This window comes from Sinocyclocheilus grahami, unplaced genomic scaffold, assembly GCF_001515645.1.
Source record: "Sinocyclocheilus grahami isolate Dianchi unplaced genomic scaffold, SAMN03320097.WGS_v1.1 scaffold1697.1, whole genome shotgun sequence".
Classification (NCBI taxonomy): domain Eukaryota; kingdom Metazoa; phylum Chordata; class Actinopteri; order Cypriniformes; family Cyprinidae; genus Sinocyclocheilus; species Sinocyclocheilus grahami.
The window spans coordinates 92,946-108,578 of NW_015506876.1; the positions used below are offsets into that span (position 1 = coordinate 92,946).

A 15,633-nucleotide genomic window follows, 5' to 3' on the forward strand; every position below is an offset into this window, starting at 1 on the left:
CTCACTCACTCTCACACACTCACACACTCTCACTCACTCACTCACTCACTCACTCTCACACACTCTCACTCACTCACTCTCACACACTCACACACACTCTCACAAAGACAGGTAGCGGCGGCACTGGAACAGTTGTTTTTGGGTTATGTAAGCTGGTTTCAGTGCCGATGAGCCTGTGGCTGAATGAGGGAGTTTATGTATGTGATTGGAAGCAGATGAAATGATGCCAGAGCTCGAACACAAGTGAAAGCCAGGGGCATTTTCTCATCGTCGTACACAGCTGATCATTTTCTCACACTTTGCACTACTGATATAACAAACAGACATCAGGAGACACAGAACAGATCTGGCAGCATGTCCTCCTGGAGCTCTTCCCAGCAAATCCTGTATCCTCATTCCCAAATAAACACCAGGCAGCCTGGGTCAGCTGTTCTCCACCTGTACTCATGTGATCTGTACTCACTCCTCCATACATGTGCTCAATGCAGGAGCAGATGTCAGGCATGCAGTTGCTCCAAATGTAATTGGACACTTATGTCACACTTACTGTAATTATGTCTGAATGGCGTGATTTTTCTCCCAAGCTCATAGCTGATTTCATTGGGCAGCTCAATCACACAGTCCTTTATTAACAAACATTCAGACTTCATGGATTCAGTTTAGAGATCAGGAAATTCATAATGGATTAAATCATGTCCAACAGTAATGCTATCTATCAGGATATATATGCATTCTTCACATTTGAATAAAAACTTTATTTGTTGTCTGTAACACATTTGAACATACAACACATTTAAATAAAAAATAAATAATTAATAAAGCCTAAATGTAGGCTGCTGTAAGATTGGAAATGTGTTTTCTTGCCCCTGGAACACGTTTTTCCCACATATATTTTGGTATATGCGGGCAAATGTGAAATATGAAAGTAAATATTCATTTAAAAATATTATATTAACACATACAGTACTGCGCAAAATCTTAGAACTCTAGTATTCTCACCAGCTAAAAAAAGAGGTTTTAAGTCGGTTATTTCTATCTTTTGCTGTAAGGCAAGGCAAGTTTATTTATATAGCACATTTCGTACACAATGGTAGTTCAAAGTGCTTTACATAAAGTAAAATAATCATTTAAAAAAATCACAAAAATAAAACAAGGAATTTAAAAACTTTGAAAATGATTTAAAAAATCTATTTAAATGAATTTAACTTAACTGAAGAAAGTTCTCGCACATCCAACTGTGATTTAGTTTAGTTAATAGAAGTTAATTGATCAAGAAAATCTATTTATGACTGTTAGAAAACACTCTGTCTTTCTGTTGATTCCAGACATGCCTTACCCCTCCTTTTTTTCCTCTCTCTTATTCCCCCTCCTTTCCTTTTTCTCTCTCTCACTCTCACATACAATGCATTCTCTCTGAATTCCCCCTTCTATATCCATCTCTCTCTCTTGATATTATGTTTTAAATATGTCTTACTTATATGCAAGGTATGCATGCTTAAATGTATACATTAGCTTCTCTTGGTTCAAATGTCCCAAATAAGGACATGAATGTTAGGACTACAAGGGTAAAGGAGTTCGTGATGAAACCATGAAGACAGTTCAGCATTCTTCGCAAAAGTCTATTCCTAATATGTCCATGTTTTTCTGTACATGTGGCTATTTTATATAAACACATGTTCTTGGCCAAAGATCCTACGTGTATGTTATTCATATCCTCATTGGTTAAGAGGATGAAACTCCCCTCGACATATGCCTATATAATATCTGTATTTCTATGAATAAATTGAAGTAACTGAGAATTCTTCAAGGTGGCAAAGAGAATTTACTGAGGGACCAAATTGTTATTCTTTATTAACAATGACATTATTATTGACAGCATCCTCATTTTACAGCATTTTTACACAAGAGCCTAAAATGGTTAACAGTACTGTAGCTTTGTAGGAGGTTTCTTGAAGCATCGGTTCTTCTTCTGAGTCTGTCTCGGTTTGTTCTGTTTCTTCATGTGACTCCAGACAGACTGATGATGATCAGATCTGGACTCGTAGTCACAAAACATCTTAAGCCTAAAAGTAGCTCATCATAACTTGCCAAATTAAGGAGAAAACCTTAAATATAATAGGCGTGTCAATCCTACATTTTTGCTCTAAGAGTATTTCACAAAGTGTTTGAGCACTAAAACTAGCTCCTAAATCTGTGAAAGGTTAGGAGCAGTGAAGAGGAGTCCTAAGTCACTAAAACCAAGCCACAAACTATCCTAACAGCTGTTGCCGGCGATCTGCCTCGGAACGTGAACATTTTAGAAATATTAACCAGTTGGGCAAGAAGTAACAGCTGTTCTTGCGTCCAGTTTGGTTTTCTTTTAGGTTTGCATGTCTTACTATCAGCGATGATTATTCTACTCTGTTAATTAAAAGGCTGTTTATATGCATATCCGCTAATTGTGAGAAGCATACCTGCAGGAGGCTGACAATTATCTGAACATATACTTGTTTATTTATTGATACTTAGCCTGCATTTTAAAATCTTTATTTGAATGTGGCAACATAACACTGTGCTCTGCAATATTTCTATGAATAAATCTCAGACAGAGACTATCAGCCAATCACTGTGTGCATAGTTAATAAGCACGCTGACATCATCCATAGCAACAAGCGTGACCCCGCCCCCTTACTCTGAGCTTCTTCTCTCTGTTCCTTAGTAAAAGCTTGTCTCAGCAGCTTTGTGAATAGGTTTTAAGAGAAAACTCTTAGCTAAAAACCTTTACTGCTGTTTAGGAGAACTCTTAGTGGTAAGATAAATGTTTTGTGAATACGAGCCCAGATCTCTGTGTGGAGCACTGGCTGCTGTCAGACAAAAATCTCTCTGGATTATTACAATTAATGGCAAAATGAATGTTTGGAAATGTAAACTGATATTTCCTACTGACACACTACAGCAAAAGATAGAAATAACTGACTTGAAACCATTTTTTTAGCTGGTGAAAATACTAGTGGCCTAAGACTTTTGTACAGTACTGTATATTTAGCATATACTAAAAACGTTTAAGGTTAGGGAGGCAATCAGCACTGACATGACCAATCTTGAGAATTGGTGCTGGAGCACTTAACTGGTTTAGGGTAAGAAAAAAAGTCACTGCATTAGATAACAAAATATCAAAGCATGTGTCATTTTAAAGAAAGTAGCATGAACACATTTGTTAACATGTGAAAAAAATATTTGAAACAAAATGATAAAAATAATAGATATAAGGTTAGAAATAAGACAAGTATTAGCACTTTGTGCTAGTGAATAATTAGTGTTCATAGTTAATGTAATGAACAACATCTGTGTGAAGTTGAGGAGAACTGCCTTCATACATCCACTGAAACACCAGTTGATTAGAAGTCATTGCAAAAATGACTTAGGAAACTGGTGTTAGTTCTGAGAGAGCACAGATGACATTAGTTTTGATATTTTGTATCTAATGCAATGATATTTAGACATTTTTGAGAGTGACTTAGAGGCACAATATGTAAGATTTTTTTATTAAAATATCCAAAAACCACTAGAACTGTGTTATATATTTTGCTGACTTGTGTACTTACATTATCCCAAATGTTTCGAAGAATGCTTAAATCCAGAGAGATAAGCAATTTTAACTAGTGACACAGAGCATGTCCATAGTGTCATTGTGTCGCCTGCCAATTACGTCAGAACCCCTCGATTTCCGGAAACACCAAAGATGCTTTAATATGTTGTGTATTTTAATAGACCGGTGACGACCGCACAGAATAGCATTATAACAGAACTTTCAAATGTATCTAGTGTGATAAAACAGCACTGCTTTACCCCACATACGCACGACCGGAAGCAGGGCTATCAAAATAAAGTGTTGCCTGCGTTCTGTACACTAAATGCTCTAGATTTACATTATTTTCCTATTGCATGATTCCAAATGTTTTTGTGTGTTATAAAGCTAATGATACACAATCACGTTGGAACGATGAAAATGTTTAAGGATTTTTTTAATCTCACACAACAATTTTTGTGCATTCTTTGGTATTTTAAAGCAATTCCCAATTTATAACTTGTTGAATTAAATTTCATATAATTGTCAACTGGTGTGCAACAGAATATTTTGTAGCACACACTCTGCCAATCTGGGGTGTCGCTAATAAATGTTGTTTTGTTTTTCTAATGACAGGAGGCAATGCATCCACATCGCCGTGCTTCAGGGAACCAGATATCGACAGAGCAGTGGAGGAGGCCATATATAACCCAGATATATCCAGCGTTTGTAGCCAGGATGACACAAACATTGCTCTTGACCTGGACAATGAATCTCTTTCGGACCCCCTTCCGCCTCTCCCTCCACCTCTGGAGAGCCCTGAGCCGCCTCTACCCCGCGAGCCGAGCCCTCCTCCGCTTCCCGTGGTCAATCCGGCACGACCCACCACTCTGTCTCTGAAAACACTGCCCCGGCCCACACCCAGCAGCACCGCGGCCTCCACCACCAGCGCCATCACCAGGGAGAACGGAGGACCGCTGAGCAAAGACCCAGAAGAAGAGGAGAAGAAGCAGATGGAGGAAGAGCTGAAGAAATGCATCGAGGATTTCAGAAAAATCCACATCCCAAAACTTTTCCCAGACCGCAAGAGACACTGGCAGAGTGATCTGCTCAAAAAATACAATGCGTAATACCGATAAACCACCCTTCTGAAAACACCAGCATTGTTTGGGTTCTGGGTCTGGTTGCACCAGCTATACTGAAAGTAAATGACTTTGCCTAGTTGTGGCATAAAGGTGCACTGCGGTTTACACATTGTGTGATTAAATGACTTGTTAGAGACTCTTCAACGGGAGCCTGATCTAAACAGCGCACCTGTGTGGTTCGCTCTGTGTTATACACGGCAAAAAAATCTAAATGCATTTTTTTGTGTCAGTGTTTATTGCTCCTTAATAATTTCAAATACAGTTCTTGAAAGCTTCTTAATTACCAGTTATATTATTTTATGATTAAAGTTGCCGTCCTTAAGTTTCAGCTCTTTGTCGCCATCTCTGTTTGAAAGCTGCAATTGTGGAGTTATCTTCTTTGCGTGGATCGTGCAGTGACATGTTTTGAGGAGTGTGTGTGTGTGGCAGTCAGTCACCACACCGGTGTGAATACTGTACTTAACAATCACAGATTCTACGTCTTGGAAGTATGACCCAAATAAGAATTTTCAACAGAACATTTCCTCTGAACAAGTAAATAATATGTCTGCCACTTTTGTTCAGACCAACTGAGGAAAAAAAGCTTTACAATACATTACGCTATCAATGGTGATTAGACTAAATCTAATGATTGCTTAGCTCATATCGCATCAAACATGCAAATGATTATTGTTATGCTTTGTTCTCAAAATGTTAATGTTAACAATGTAAGCATTGCGTTGGCTATGTGTATTTAGTGTGTATTAGCATTAACTGTGGACTACAGGTGAATCTCTAGTTGTCACTGATGATTGACCTTTCTGGATTACAATCTGCCTTCAAAATGATAAGTCTAATTATTCCAGCTGCTGTGAGAAAAGGCTATTAATGATCCGCCACCTGCAGCATCCTCACATGCGATATAGCCTACCAGTTCCACTCAAATTAGAAATTATAGTATGCTATTATAAGCTTACCGTTGTGAATCGGGCTAAGGTAAGGAGATGGTTTTGAACACTGGCTGGTTATGTCCTTGCCCAAAAATTCATTATGGATCATTTTTAACCAAAAAAAGTTACGGACTGCAGCTCTAAGTACTAATGACTTTACAGAGCTTCCAACCTACTTGCCATGTTCTTTTTTTTTTGGAATGACATGAGGGTGAGTAAATGATTTTCATTTTAGGAGGAACTATCCATATTAATACATCAATAATTATGAATGGTTGGTTCTACCCTTCCCTGGTCCTGGCATGGGATGCTGGTACCCCACCAGAGTGCTTCATTAGTCAACTAGCTGCAGTGGAAAGACAAAAGCTGGTCAAACCAGGTTAGTTTTGCTGGTCATCTTGGCTATGCTGGTCCATCAGCTTGACCAGCAACAAAAGCATCACTAACATGCAAAAACTGGTATTGGTATTCATGCTGATTTAATGTTGCTGATTAAATTTAATTCAGTGTTGTCTTTTCAGCATTACAATTGTGAAAATTATTTTGGACAACATCACAATGCATTACAGAGCAGTTGTGTCTTTTGTTGAGTCCAGAGAATATTAGCAGATTAGTAACATGTAGACTAAACTAATCTTCCTTAAAACTGGTTTGTTTAAAAAGCATAAAGACATCCTGAATTAAAATGTTTGTGTATTTCAGGTTAGGTTTGGTTTTTAAATGTATCGGTTTATTTTTCAAGCCTTTGATGGTTCGAGATTTTAAAAAAAAAACATTTTACGTCATAAACTGAGTATGATCATTTGTGTAGACAGAAAACATTCTTGTATCATGAATAAATTATGGTAAAAGACATTTATTGGTTAATTTAATTGTATGGACCACTAATATATGAAACCAAATAGTTCCTGCAAATTTCTGTAATAGTAAATAAAGCAATAATACCTTAAAGTCGAAGTGTGTAATTTCTGTGTCAGGATACTCAAACAAACAGTGCTCAAGAAATGTTTGGTTTGAGTCATGTGTTTACAGGAATCAAATATGCATGTCTGCTTTTTAACACATTTCCACGACTCTCATGTAATGTCATCAGAGAATAACACAAGGAAATTAACACATGGTCAGTCCCATCCAACACTCTTAAAAATAAAGGTGCTTAAAAGGTTCTTCACAGCAATGCCATAGAAGAACCATTTTTGGTTCCACAAAGAACCATTCAGTCAAAGAACCATCTCTTTCTTACCTTTTTATAATCGGAAGAACCTTCTTTCCCCACAAAGAAGCTTTTGCGAATCAGAAAGGTTCTTCAACTGTTAAAGGTTCTTTATGGAACCATTTAGACAAAAAGGTTCTTCTATGGCATCGTGAAGCACCTTTATTTTTAAGAGTGAAGTTACCCCAAGTAGCCTGGGGTTGCTCGAGGACACAATGGTAGTGAGTCTACCTCTATCTAGATCTAGCAACCTTACAGCCCTGATCCTTAATTGCTACACCACACCACCCACATAGACTGTGGCAATGCACTGAAGTAAGCTCTTGAATCACCTGAAATTTCATTTAATTTTATTTTATAGAAATATTGATAATCTGGTTGCACCAGATTTGACGTTAATGACAGCAGATGACATTGATTCTCATGTGTTTCGCTTATAGTAAGTTAAGCCAAGGTCACTCAGCCTGCATAGTGATACCAGACTGGTACCAGACTAGAATTATTATTAACCAATAAAGCTTCAATGATATTCTTTCAGATCTTTCACAAGTGGTCTGTGTGCCCAAAAGTTCTAATGAACTTTGTGTTTGGATAGAAACCATGAATAGTCTTCTCCAACACTCAGTTGGTGTTGCATTCTTCGGTTTAAAAATGGTTACAGAGAAAAGACTCACCCTGTAGTACAATTAGCGCACTCATGCTTTTAAGAAAGCATCTTGAAAAATGAAACACAGGTGGAAGAATAACAATTTAGAGCAGGAGTTCTCAACTCTGGCCCCCAAGGTCCACTGTCCCCCAGAATTTAGCTTCAATCCTAATCAAACACACCTGAACAAGCTCCTCAAGGTCTTCAGGAAATTACCAGAAAGTTACTGGAAGATGAGTTTGATCAAAGTTGGAGGTAAACTCTGCAGGAAAGTGGACCTCGAGGGAAGAGTTGAGAACTCCCGATTTAGAGGTATTTTAAGGGTACTTTCTAGGTTTTTCAGTATAGTGGCCGCTGGCCAGACATGGAAGTGCCAAGAGAACCAGATATTCCATTACAGTGCAGCAGTAATTATTTTATGAATGATATGAATGACCAAATTGGGACAGTCAGAAAGAAACCTGGACTTATGCAAACAGGAGGTGAAGTGGAAAGAAGCAAAAGTGACCTTAGGTACATACCCTATTCTAGGGCACAACAAGACCTTAGCTAAACTGAGAGCAAAATCCGTACTGATAAGGCATGTACATCTCCAATCTGCTTTAGGGATGTTAAAACATCAACAAAACCACCTCAAGTGTCAGAATCCGACTCTAAATGCTCAAAGTCTTTTGAGCTCAAAGCCATAGTGACGTTACACCCTAAGACTGTAGATAATTCCCAAGAAGGAACATGAGCAGGATGAACTCAGCCTCAGCTATCTTTGTCTAATGTATTCTCAACTGGTAAGTTTACCATTGCTCTTCCAAATTTTGCTAATGTGACAGCACCTAAAGAGTAGCTTGGCCTTCACCCACAGAAAAACACTTTTAATATTGAATAGACTGGGCAGAGAACTAGGTCTAAGTTGTGATTCCTGCACTAGAATGCAAACAGATGGCACTTGAAAGCATACAGGTTCCTAGTAGAGAGAGTGTTCACATTCAAACTGGTTTCTATAATCTGAGGTGAAAGACCATATTGAATTAGAGAGCCCCGTTCAAAGGCCATACCCAAAGTTTCCACATCTTTGACTGAGGATGCCACACACTGCCCCGAGCCTTAGATAGCAGATTGGTTCTGACCTGAATTTCCCAATGAGACCCTGAAGGAGAGATATTATATCCAAGAACCGTATGGCCAGAATGGTGCCACCAGCAGAAGAGAAACTCTTTGAATATGCAATATGAAAAAAATGACATGACATTGATTTGATGTAAATTGATGTTATTGGCCTACGTATACAGTAAACCAATTTCAGTGTTGGATGAACTTCCCATTTTCACCCAATTACCACTGGAAGAAATTGCCATCCAAACTGAATTTAAAATGATGCTACAGCATCTTGATCAAGTCTTGACTAATATTTGACATCAAACTGATATCAAGTAAGTAAAGTTTATTTATATAGAACATTTATCTCAGCAAAGCTGACCAAATTGCTGAACAGAATCAAAGGGTTAAAACATAAAACAAGCAAGACAAACCATAAAACAGTAAAACAATAAAAACAGAGATAAAATCCAATTAGAATGCCTGGGAGTAAAGATCGTTTTAAAAGTTGTAATAGAAGGTGCAAGGTGAATGTCCAGTGGCTGTTGATTTCCTATCACACTTTGTTTTTAAACGTGAACGAGGAACTGCTAAAAAAAAAACCCTGTCAGAAGATCTTAGAGATCTGGAGGATGAAAGAGGAGTAAGAATATATCAAGGTGCCCGCTGGGTCACTCTCTATAGCTTCCAGCTCCACATAGGATTCCCAACGACCCCTGCTCGTGTGAACCAGAAAGACAAGGGATCATTGACCCTCCTCCTTTTTCTTGAAAAGAAAGCAGGTTCGCAAGCAGTTCAACATTAAGCACAGCTTCTGCATAGTGAAAGCCCAAATACTTATCGTGAGTGTCCTCCCTAATAATGAAACACAGAAGCACACACATCCTAAAAAAGGTTGCCAAAACACGATGGCTTCTATTCCCACAAATACAAACATAAACAGGTTCTGAGAAATAAGAATCGGAGGATTGATGGCACGGCTAAAGCCTTATGAATTGGCTGGTTTCTCTATGGGCTTCAGACAGTCGTCACACCTGGGGTGTGTTCCCATAGCTATGATGTCAGCTATAGGTGGAGCACCAAGTAAACCTATGAAAGGGAACTTATTTATATGTTAACGGCCTCCAGACTGGATTACTGTAATGTGCTACGCGGTGGATGCCCTGCAGGCTCAATAAATAAGCTTTAGCTGGTTTAAAACTATAAATGTAATATATGTAAACGGGAATAGTGCTACCCACTTCATAGAGTCACTCTATCAAAATAGCCAAATGTAAGTTGTTCTTGCATATTCACTTGACTTATCCTGAGGGTTCGAGAGCCAGCCAGATCCAGCTCAATGTTGCTGTCCTGTGTCTACAAATCACGACATTCGCTGGATCAACATCTGCATCTACTCAGCCTTCTGTAACAGACAGCACAGAGGATGAACTGCTGCAGCGTCTCTACATCTACCTGCACTTTACCGGCAAATTCTGGATAGACCTCATGCAGTAACATATCCACTTAATTACTGACATTATATATTGGACTGTATAGCCATAGGTGTCACCTGGTCTCTCCCAAGAAATATTTTGTTTTTTCTTCAGTCACATTTGTGACCCTGGACCACAAAACAAGTCATAAGGGTCCATTTTTTTAAATTGAGATTTATACATCATCTGAAAGCTGAATAAATAAGTTTCCATTGATGTATGGTTTGTTAGGATAGAACAATATTTGGCTGAGATACAACTATTTGAAAATCTGGAATCTGAGGGTGCAAAAAAATCTAAATATTGAGAAAATCATCTTTAAAGTTGTCCAAATGAAGTTCTTAGCAATGCGTATTAGTCACCTGGTCTCTCTCAAGAAATATTTTGTTTTTTCTTCAGTCACATTTGTGACCCTGGACCACAAAACAAGTCATAAGGGTCCATTTTTTAAAATTGAGATTTATACATCATCTGAAAGCTGAATAAATAAGCTTTCCATTGATGTACGGTTTGTTAGGATCGGACAATATTTGGCTGAGATACAACTATTTGAAAATCTGGAATCTGAGGGTGCAAAAAAATCAAAATATTGAGAAAATCACCTTTAAAGTTGTCCAAACCAAATGAAGTTCTTAGCAATGCGTATTATCTCAGTAAAAAGAAATCAAATGATTTTGTATATTTGTATCGTCATCAAACACGTGCAAAATAAATAAATAAATAACCCAACAAAAAATTGCCAATTGGTTAAGTTTGGATATATTTACAGTAGGAAATATCTTCATGGAACATGATCTTTTGATTTTTGCATAAAAGAGAAATGTATAATTGTGACCCATACAATGTATTGTTGGCTATTGCTACAAATATACCCCAGCGACTCAACACTGCTTTTGTGCTGCAGGGTCACATTTGGATTGCACACTAGAGGACTAAAGATATTTTGTAATATGTACTATGTATTATGTGTTTATGTACTATAACATGACTTTTTACTAACTTTTAAGATTAACTGCTTGAGGGTGGGTGATATAACCCTTAAACTTTAAACCCCATTGTTTATATACATTGTTTAACAGTGACAGTGATAGTAGTATAAAGCAAATAGTGTAATGTGAAAAGCACTATGCAAAAAAAAAGACTTCCATTTGATTGTGATGCACCAGATTCAAGGCTGCACAAGATTTGAGAGCTATAGTGAAAGGTAAGATTTCCATTTTAGTTTTTGCCTGTTACTTCATAAAATGTGTCATAAGATTTGGAATATAACTCCAAATCTGATCATAACTGGTGCTTTTATGTTCCTTTTTTGGACATTGACAGTTCATTATACAGTATTTGATGTACGGAAAAGAGCCGCTTGGACAGTCTGCTTAACTGTTGTGTTTTACTGAAGAAAAAAGCCATAAAGGTTCGGAAAGACATGAGTTAGTAAATGATACTATCATTTCTATTCAACTATTCCTTTAAGAACTTGAGGATTTTCCCTGCAGTCAATCTATAATTTGGCAGAGCAATGCTGCCCCTCTATATCAATAATTAAATAAACATATGCCAATAAGTCCTTCATCCTTACAATCCCTTTAAAAAACACCTAGCTCTTGTTTTTGATGTTGTTTATATTGTCTTCTGATTTTGTACTTCATCTCAGTAAAAAGAAATCAAATGATTTTGTATATTTGTATCGTCATCAAACACATGCAAAATAAATAAATAAATAACCCAACAAAAAATTGCCAATTGGTAAGGCGAGTCAGTCAAAGTTGTGTTTAGTTAATTACATAATTACAGCATGTGCTGCATTATACAGTGCCTGTATGTACAAGAAGTTCAAAATAAGCCTATTAAATACCAAAAAAGTGAATCCTGTATTGTTGTCACAGTGATATAGTAATATAAACTTCTGCCACTTAACACTCAATAAACAGAACTGTAAACTGTGTTGGGATGCTGAAACAAAGCGATTCTACTGGACAGCACTACAGAGACAGAAGTACAACAGTAGGTGACTAGGCCAAAGAAATGTATGGTGGAGGTTAGATTGTTTTCAGGAAAATGCGCTATAGGCTACATGATTTATTACACTCCATTTATTTCAAGGCATGAACTTTTCCCTTTATAAAAGTGAATCTGTCCTAGTTTGATGTTGTAGCTCATCAGGGTTTATTGCCTTATCAGCTCATTTCCCTGTAATTGGCATCTGGCTGTAGTTAGGAGAAATGACTGTCAGTCAAAGACCTGATAACAACTGCCTTTCATTCTCATTTCCCCATTAATGTAGTCACACAGAGATATGATTTTCAGATGTTTAATATATGCACATTGCAACCACAATTTTCAACGTAAATATGCACGAAAGACCTTATATAATTTAGAAACTGAGGTTATTAATATTCATTTATTCAGAATTTCTAAGTCAGAATTTCAAGATGGAAAAAAACAATAGATTGCTTGATGTCAGATATTGAAGAACTAGCAAAAGCAGACTGTGTTGTCACCTTGTGTCGGCTGGATTTGGACCAGAAAGCTGTGCTTGAACAAACCGCACAGACTACAGCCGACTGCAAACTAGCATGTGTTCTGCACCTGCGGGTAAGGAATAATCTGTCTATATCAGCAGCTAACAATAGTACAACCCCAAATCCTAAAAAAGTTTGGACGTTTTGGAAAATGCAATAAAATCAAGAATCTGTGATTTGTCTCTTTAACTTTTATTTAATTGACAAAAGTACGAAGAAAAGATTTCCAAAGTTTTCACTGACCAACGTAAATGTATTTATTTTAAATATGAACAAATTTTTATATGGATGGCTGCAACACACTCCAAAAAAGTTGGGACAGAGGCAAAATAAAAGTGAAAAGGTTATAGAATATCCACGTTAAACTGTTTTGAAACAGTTCACAGTAAGCAGGTCAATTGGTATCATGTTTGGGTTTAAAAGTAGCATCTTACTCTTTGCGAGCAAAGCTGGATCATGGCTCATCACTTTGTGCCAAATTTCATGAGAGAAGTGTCAAAGAAATCAAAAATCATATTTCACAATGCAAAATCACAAAGAATGTAGGTCTTTCAGCAACTACCATGCGTAATATTGTGAAAAGATTCAGGGAATCCAAAGAAATCACAGTACATGTAGGGCAAGGCAGGAAAGCTCAGGTGAATGAGCCCTCAGATTGCATAAGAATATAGCCACATCGGCTCAGGAGTACTTCAGAAAACCACTGTCATTTACCACAGTCTGCTGCTGCATCAAGAAATGCAACTTGAATCTCTGTTACTCGAGGAGAAAGCTATACATCAGTTTATGCAGCGATGCCGGTGGGTTCTCTGGGCCAGAGCTCATCTCAGATAGTCAAAAACACAGTGAAAATGTGTGCTGTGCTCAGATGAGTCCACATTTCAATGGGTTTCTGAGAAAAATGGATTTCGAGTTCTCAGTCCCAAAGACCAAAGGGACTATCCATACTTTCATCAGCGACAGTAGCAAAAGCAAACGTCTGTCATGGTATGGGGGTGCAGCAGAGAACCATGGGCGACTGGAATATGTGCAAAGGTACTATTGACATGGAGTCATATATTGGGATTGTACAGAGATATATATATATATACTGCTATCAAGATGATGTCTTTCATGGGAAGTCCATGGTTATTAGATCAAGACAATGCCAGCTCTCATTCTGCATGTGCTACACCAGCGTGGTTTCGTAGAGACAGAGTGAATGTGTTAGATCAGTCCAGATCTGACTCCTATTGAAAATGTATGACCAGTCATGAAAAGGAGAATCAGACAATGACAATCACTGACTGCTGAGCTTCTGAAGTCTTTTATTAAGCGAGACTGGACAAAAATTTAGCTTGCAAAACTTTAACAATTAGTATCCTCAATTCCCAAACAATGAAATATTTGATGTGACAGTGGTAAACATGATTCTGTCCCAACGTTTTTGGAGTGTGTTGCAGCCATCAAAATCAAAATTTGTTTATATTTACAAAATAAAATTAAGTTGGTCCAATGGTCAGTGAAAGCATTGGAATTTTTTTCTTTGTACTTTAAAGAGAATGAACAGATAACATTCTTGATTTTATGGCATTTCACAAAATGTCCCAACTTCTCTGGAATTGGGGTTGTATAACCTTTTTACTTTTATTTTGCCTCTGTTCCAACTTTTATAGAGCGTGTTGCAGCCATCAACATCAACATTTTTTCATTTTTACGAAATACGTTTAAGGTGGTCAGTGAAAACATTGTACTTTTGTCACTTAAATCAAAGTTAAAGGGAATTAACAAATCACTCATTCTTGATTTCACTGCATTTTACAAAGTGTCCCAACTTTTTGGGAATTGGGGTTGTATATATTTGTCATTCAAAAGGAGAACCCAAAACAAGGATACACATAGATATATGAAACATAGCTTACCAGTGCCTGCTTACCATTTTGTATATCAGCTATGTTGATAACTTATTTCATTCTAAGCTGCCGCTGACGTGAGCCCCATGAGAGCCGACATGAGGAACACACCAAAAAAAACTTTTAACACAAGAGTCGGCAATTCTGGCCCGCCAGAACAGGACTTAAGTTTTCAAACCTGATTCTGCAGGTGATACACCTCTGTGACTTTTTATGCAGATGATCTCTGCTTCCATTCAACACTACAAACATTTTGGCCTTCAGTCGTAGCGACGCGCCGGCCTGGGTCATTCTTCTTTGGTCGCATCAATGGCAATGTCAACTCAGCGAATCTCCGATCATGCTAGGATGTCTCCCGTAGGCGACGCGCACCGTTCTCATCCAAACAACATGAGAAATTGGCAATGGCTATCCGCTTATAGATGGGGCAGGCCAATAAGTCAGTCCACTGTTAGATCCAACTGGCCACACTTCTAAAGATCGGTCTTATCGGCTGAATTGCATAGGTTTAAAATGGGGTCTGATTAAACTGTGTGAGGTAAAATAAGTGTTTTAAAAGGATGAGACAATGACAAAAGTAGAATGAATAAATGCACAATAAAAATCCTAGAAATCCAAGGCTGTTAAAAGCACAGAGTCTTTCAGTTCCATACCATTAAAACCGTCCTTAAGAATCATAGAGTGTAGTAAGTTCCAATGTAAAAGTGTCGACTTGTGTATATACAATCCAAAGTAAGTGATAATCCAATAAAGTGAGATGCTGGAATGGTAAGTCCTTAAAGGGGTCATATGATGCAATTTAAATTGAAATCCTTTCTCTTTGGAGTGTTACAAGCTCTTGGTGCATAAAGAAGATCTGTAAAGTTGCAAAGACTAACGTCTCAAATCCAACGAGATATTCTTTCTAAAAGTTAAGAGTCAGCCACGCCTGTCAGGGAATAGGCTGGATTCAGATGCGGGTACAACAGAGGCTTTATTGAACAACTGCTATCAAGATGATGTCTTTCATGGGAAGTCCATGGTTATTAGATCAAGACAATGCCAGCTCTCATTCTGCATGTGCTACACCAGCGTGGTTTCATAGAGACAGAGTGAATGTGTTAGATCAGTCCAGATCTGACTCCTATTGAAAATGTATGACCAGTCATGAAAAGGAGAATCAGACAATGACAATC

At 37.7% G+C, this 15,633-nt stretch overlaps 1 protein-coding gene across 1 annotated transcript in view; it reads left to right on the top strand.

Annotated features, from left to right (window-relative positions):
* Nucleotides 1-5,550, top strand: part of LOC107572096 (BTB/POZ domain-containing protein KCTD8-like) — an 18,390-nt gene extending 12,840 nt beyond the window's left edge. Inside the window, exon 3 of the mRNA XM_016258512.1 lies at nucleotides 4,184-5,550. Coding sequence (XP_016113998.1) covers nucleotides 4,184-4,677 — 494 coding nt within the window. The 3' untranslated portion in view covers nucleotides 4,678-5,550. The remainder of the gene's footprint in view (nucleotides 1-4,183) is intronic.
* Nucleotides 5,551-15,633: the final 10,083 nt, after the last annotated feature.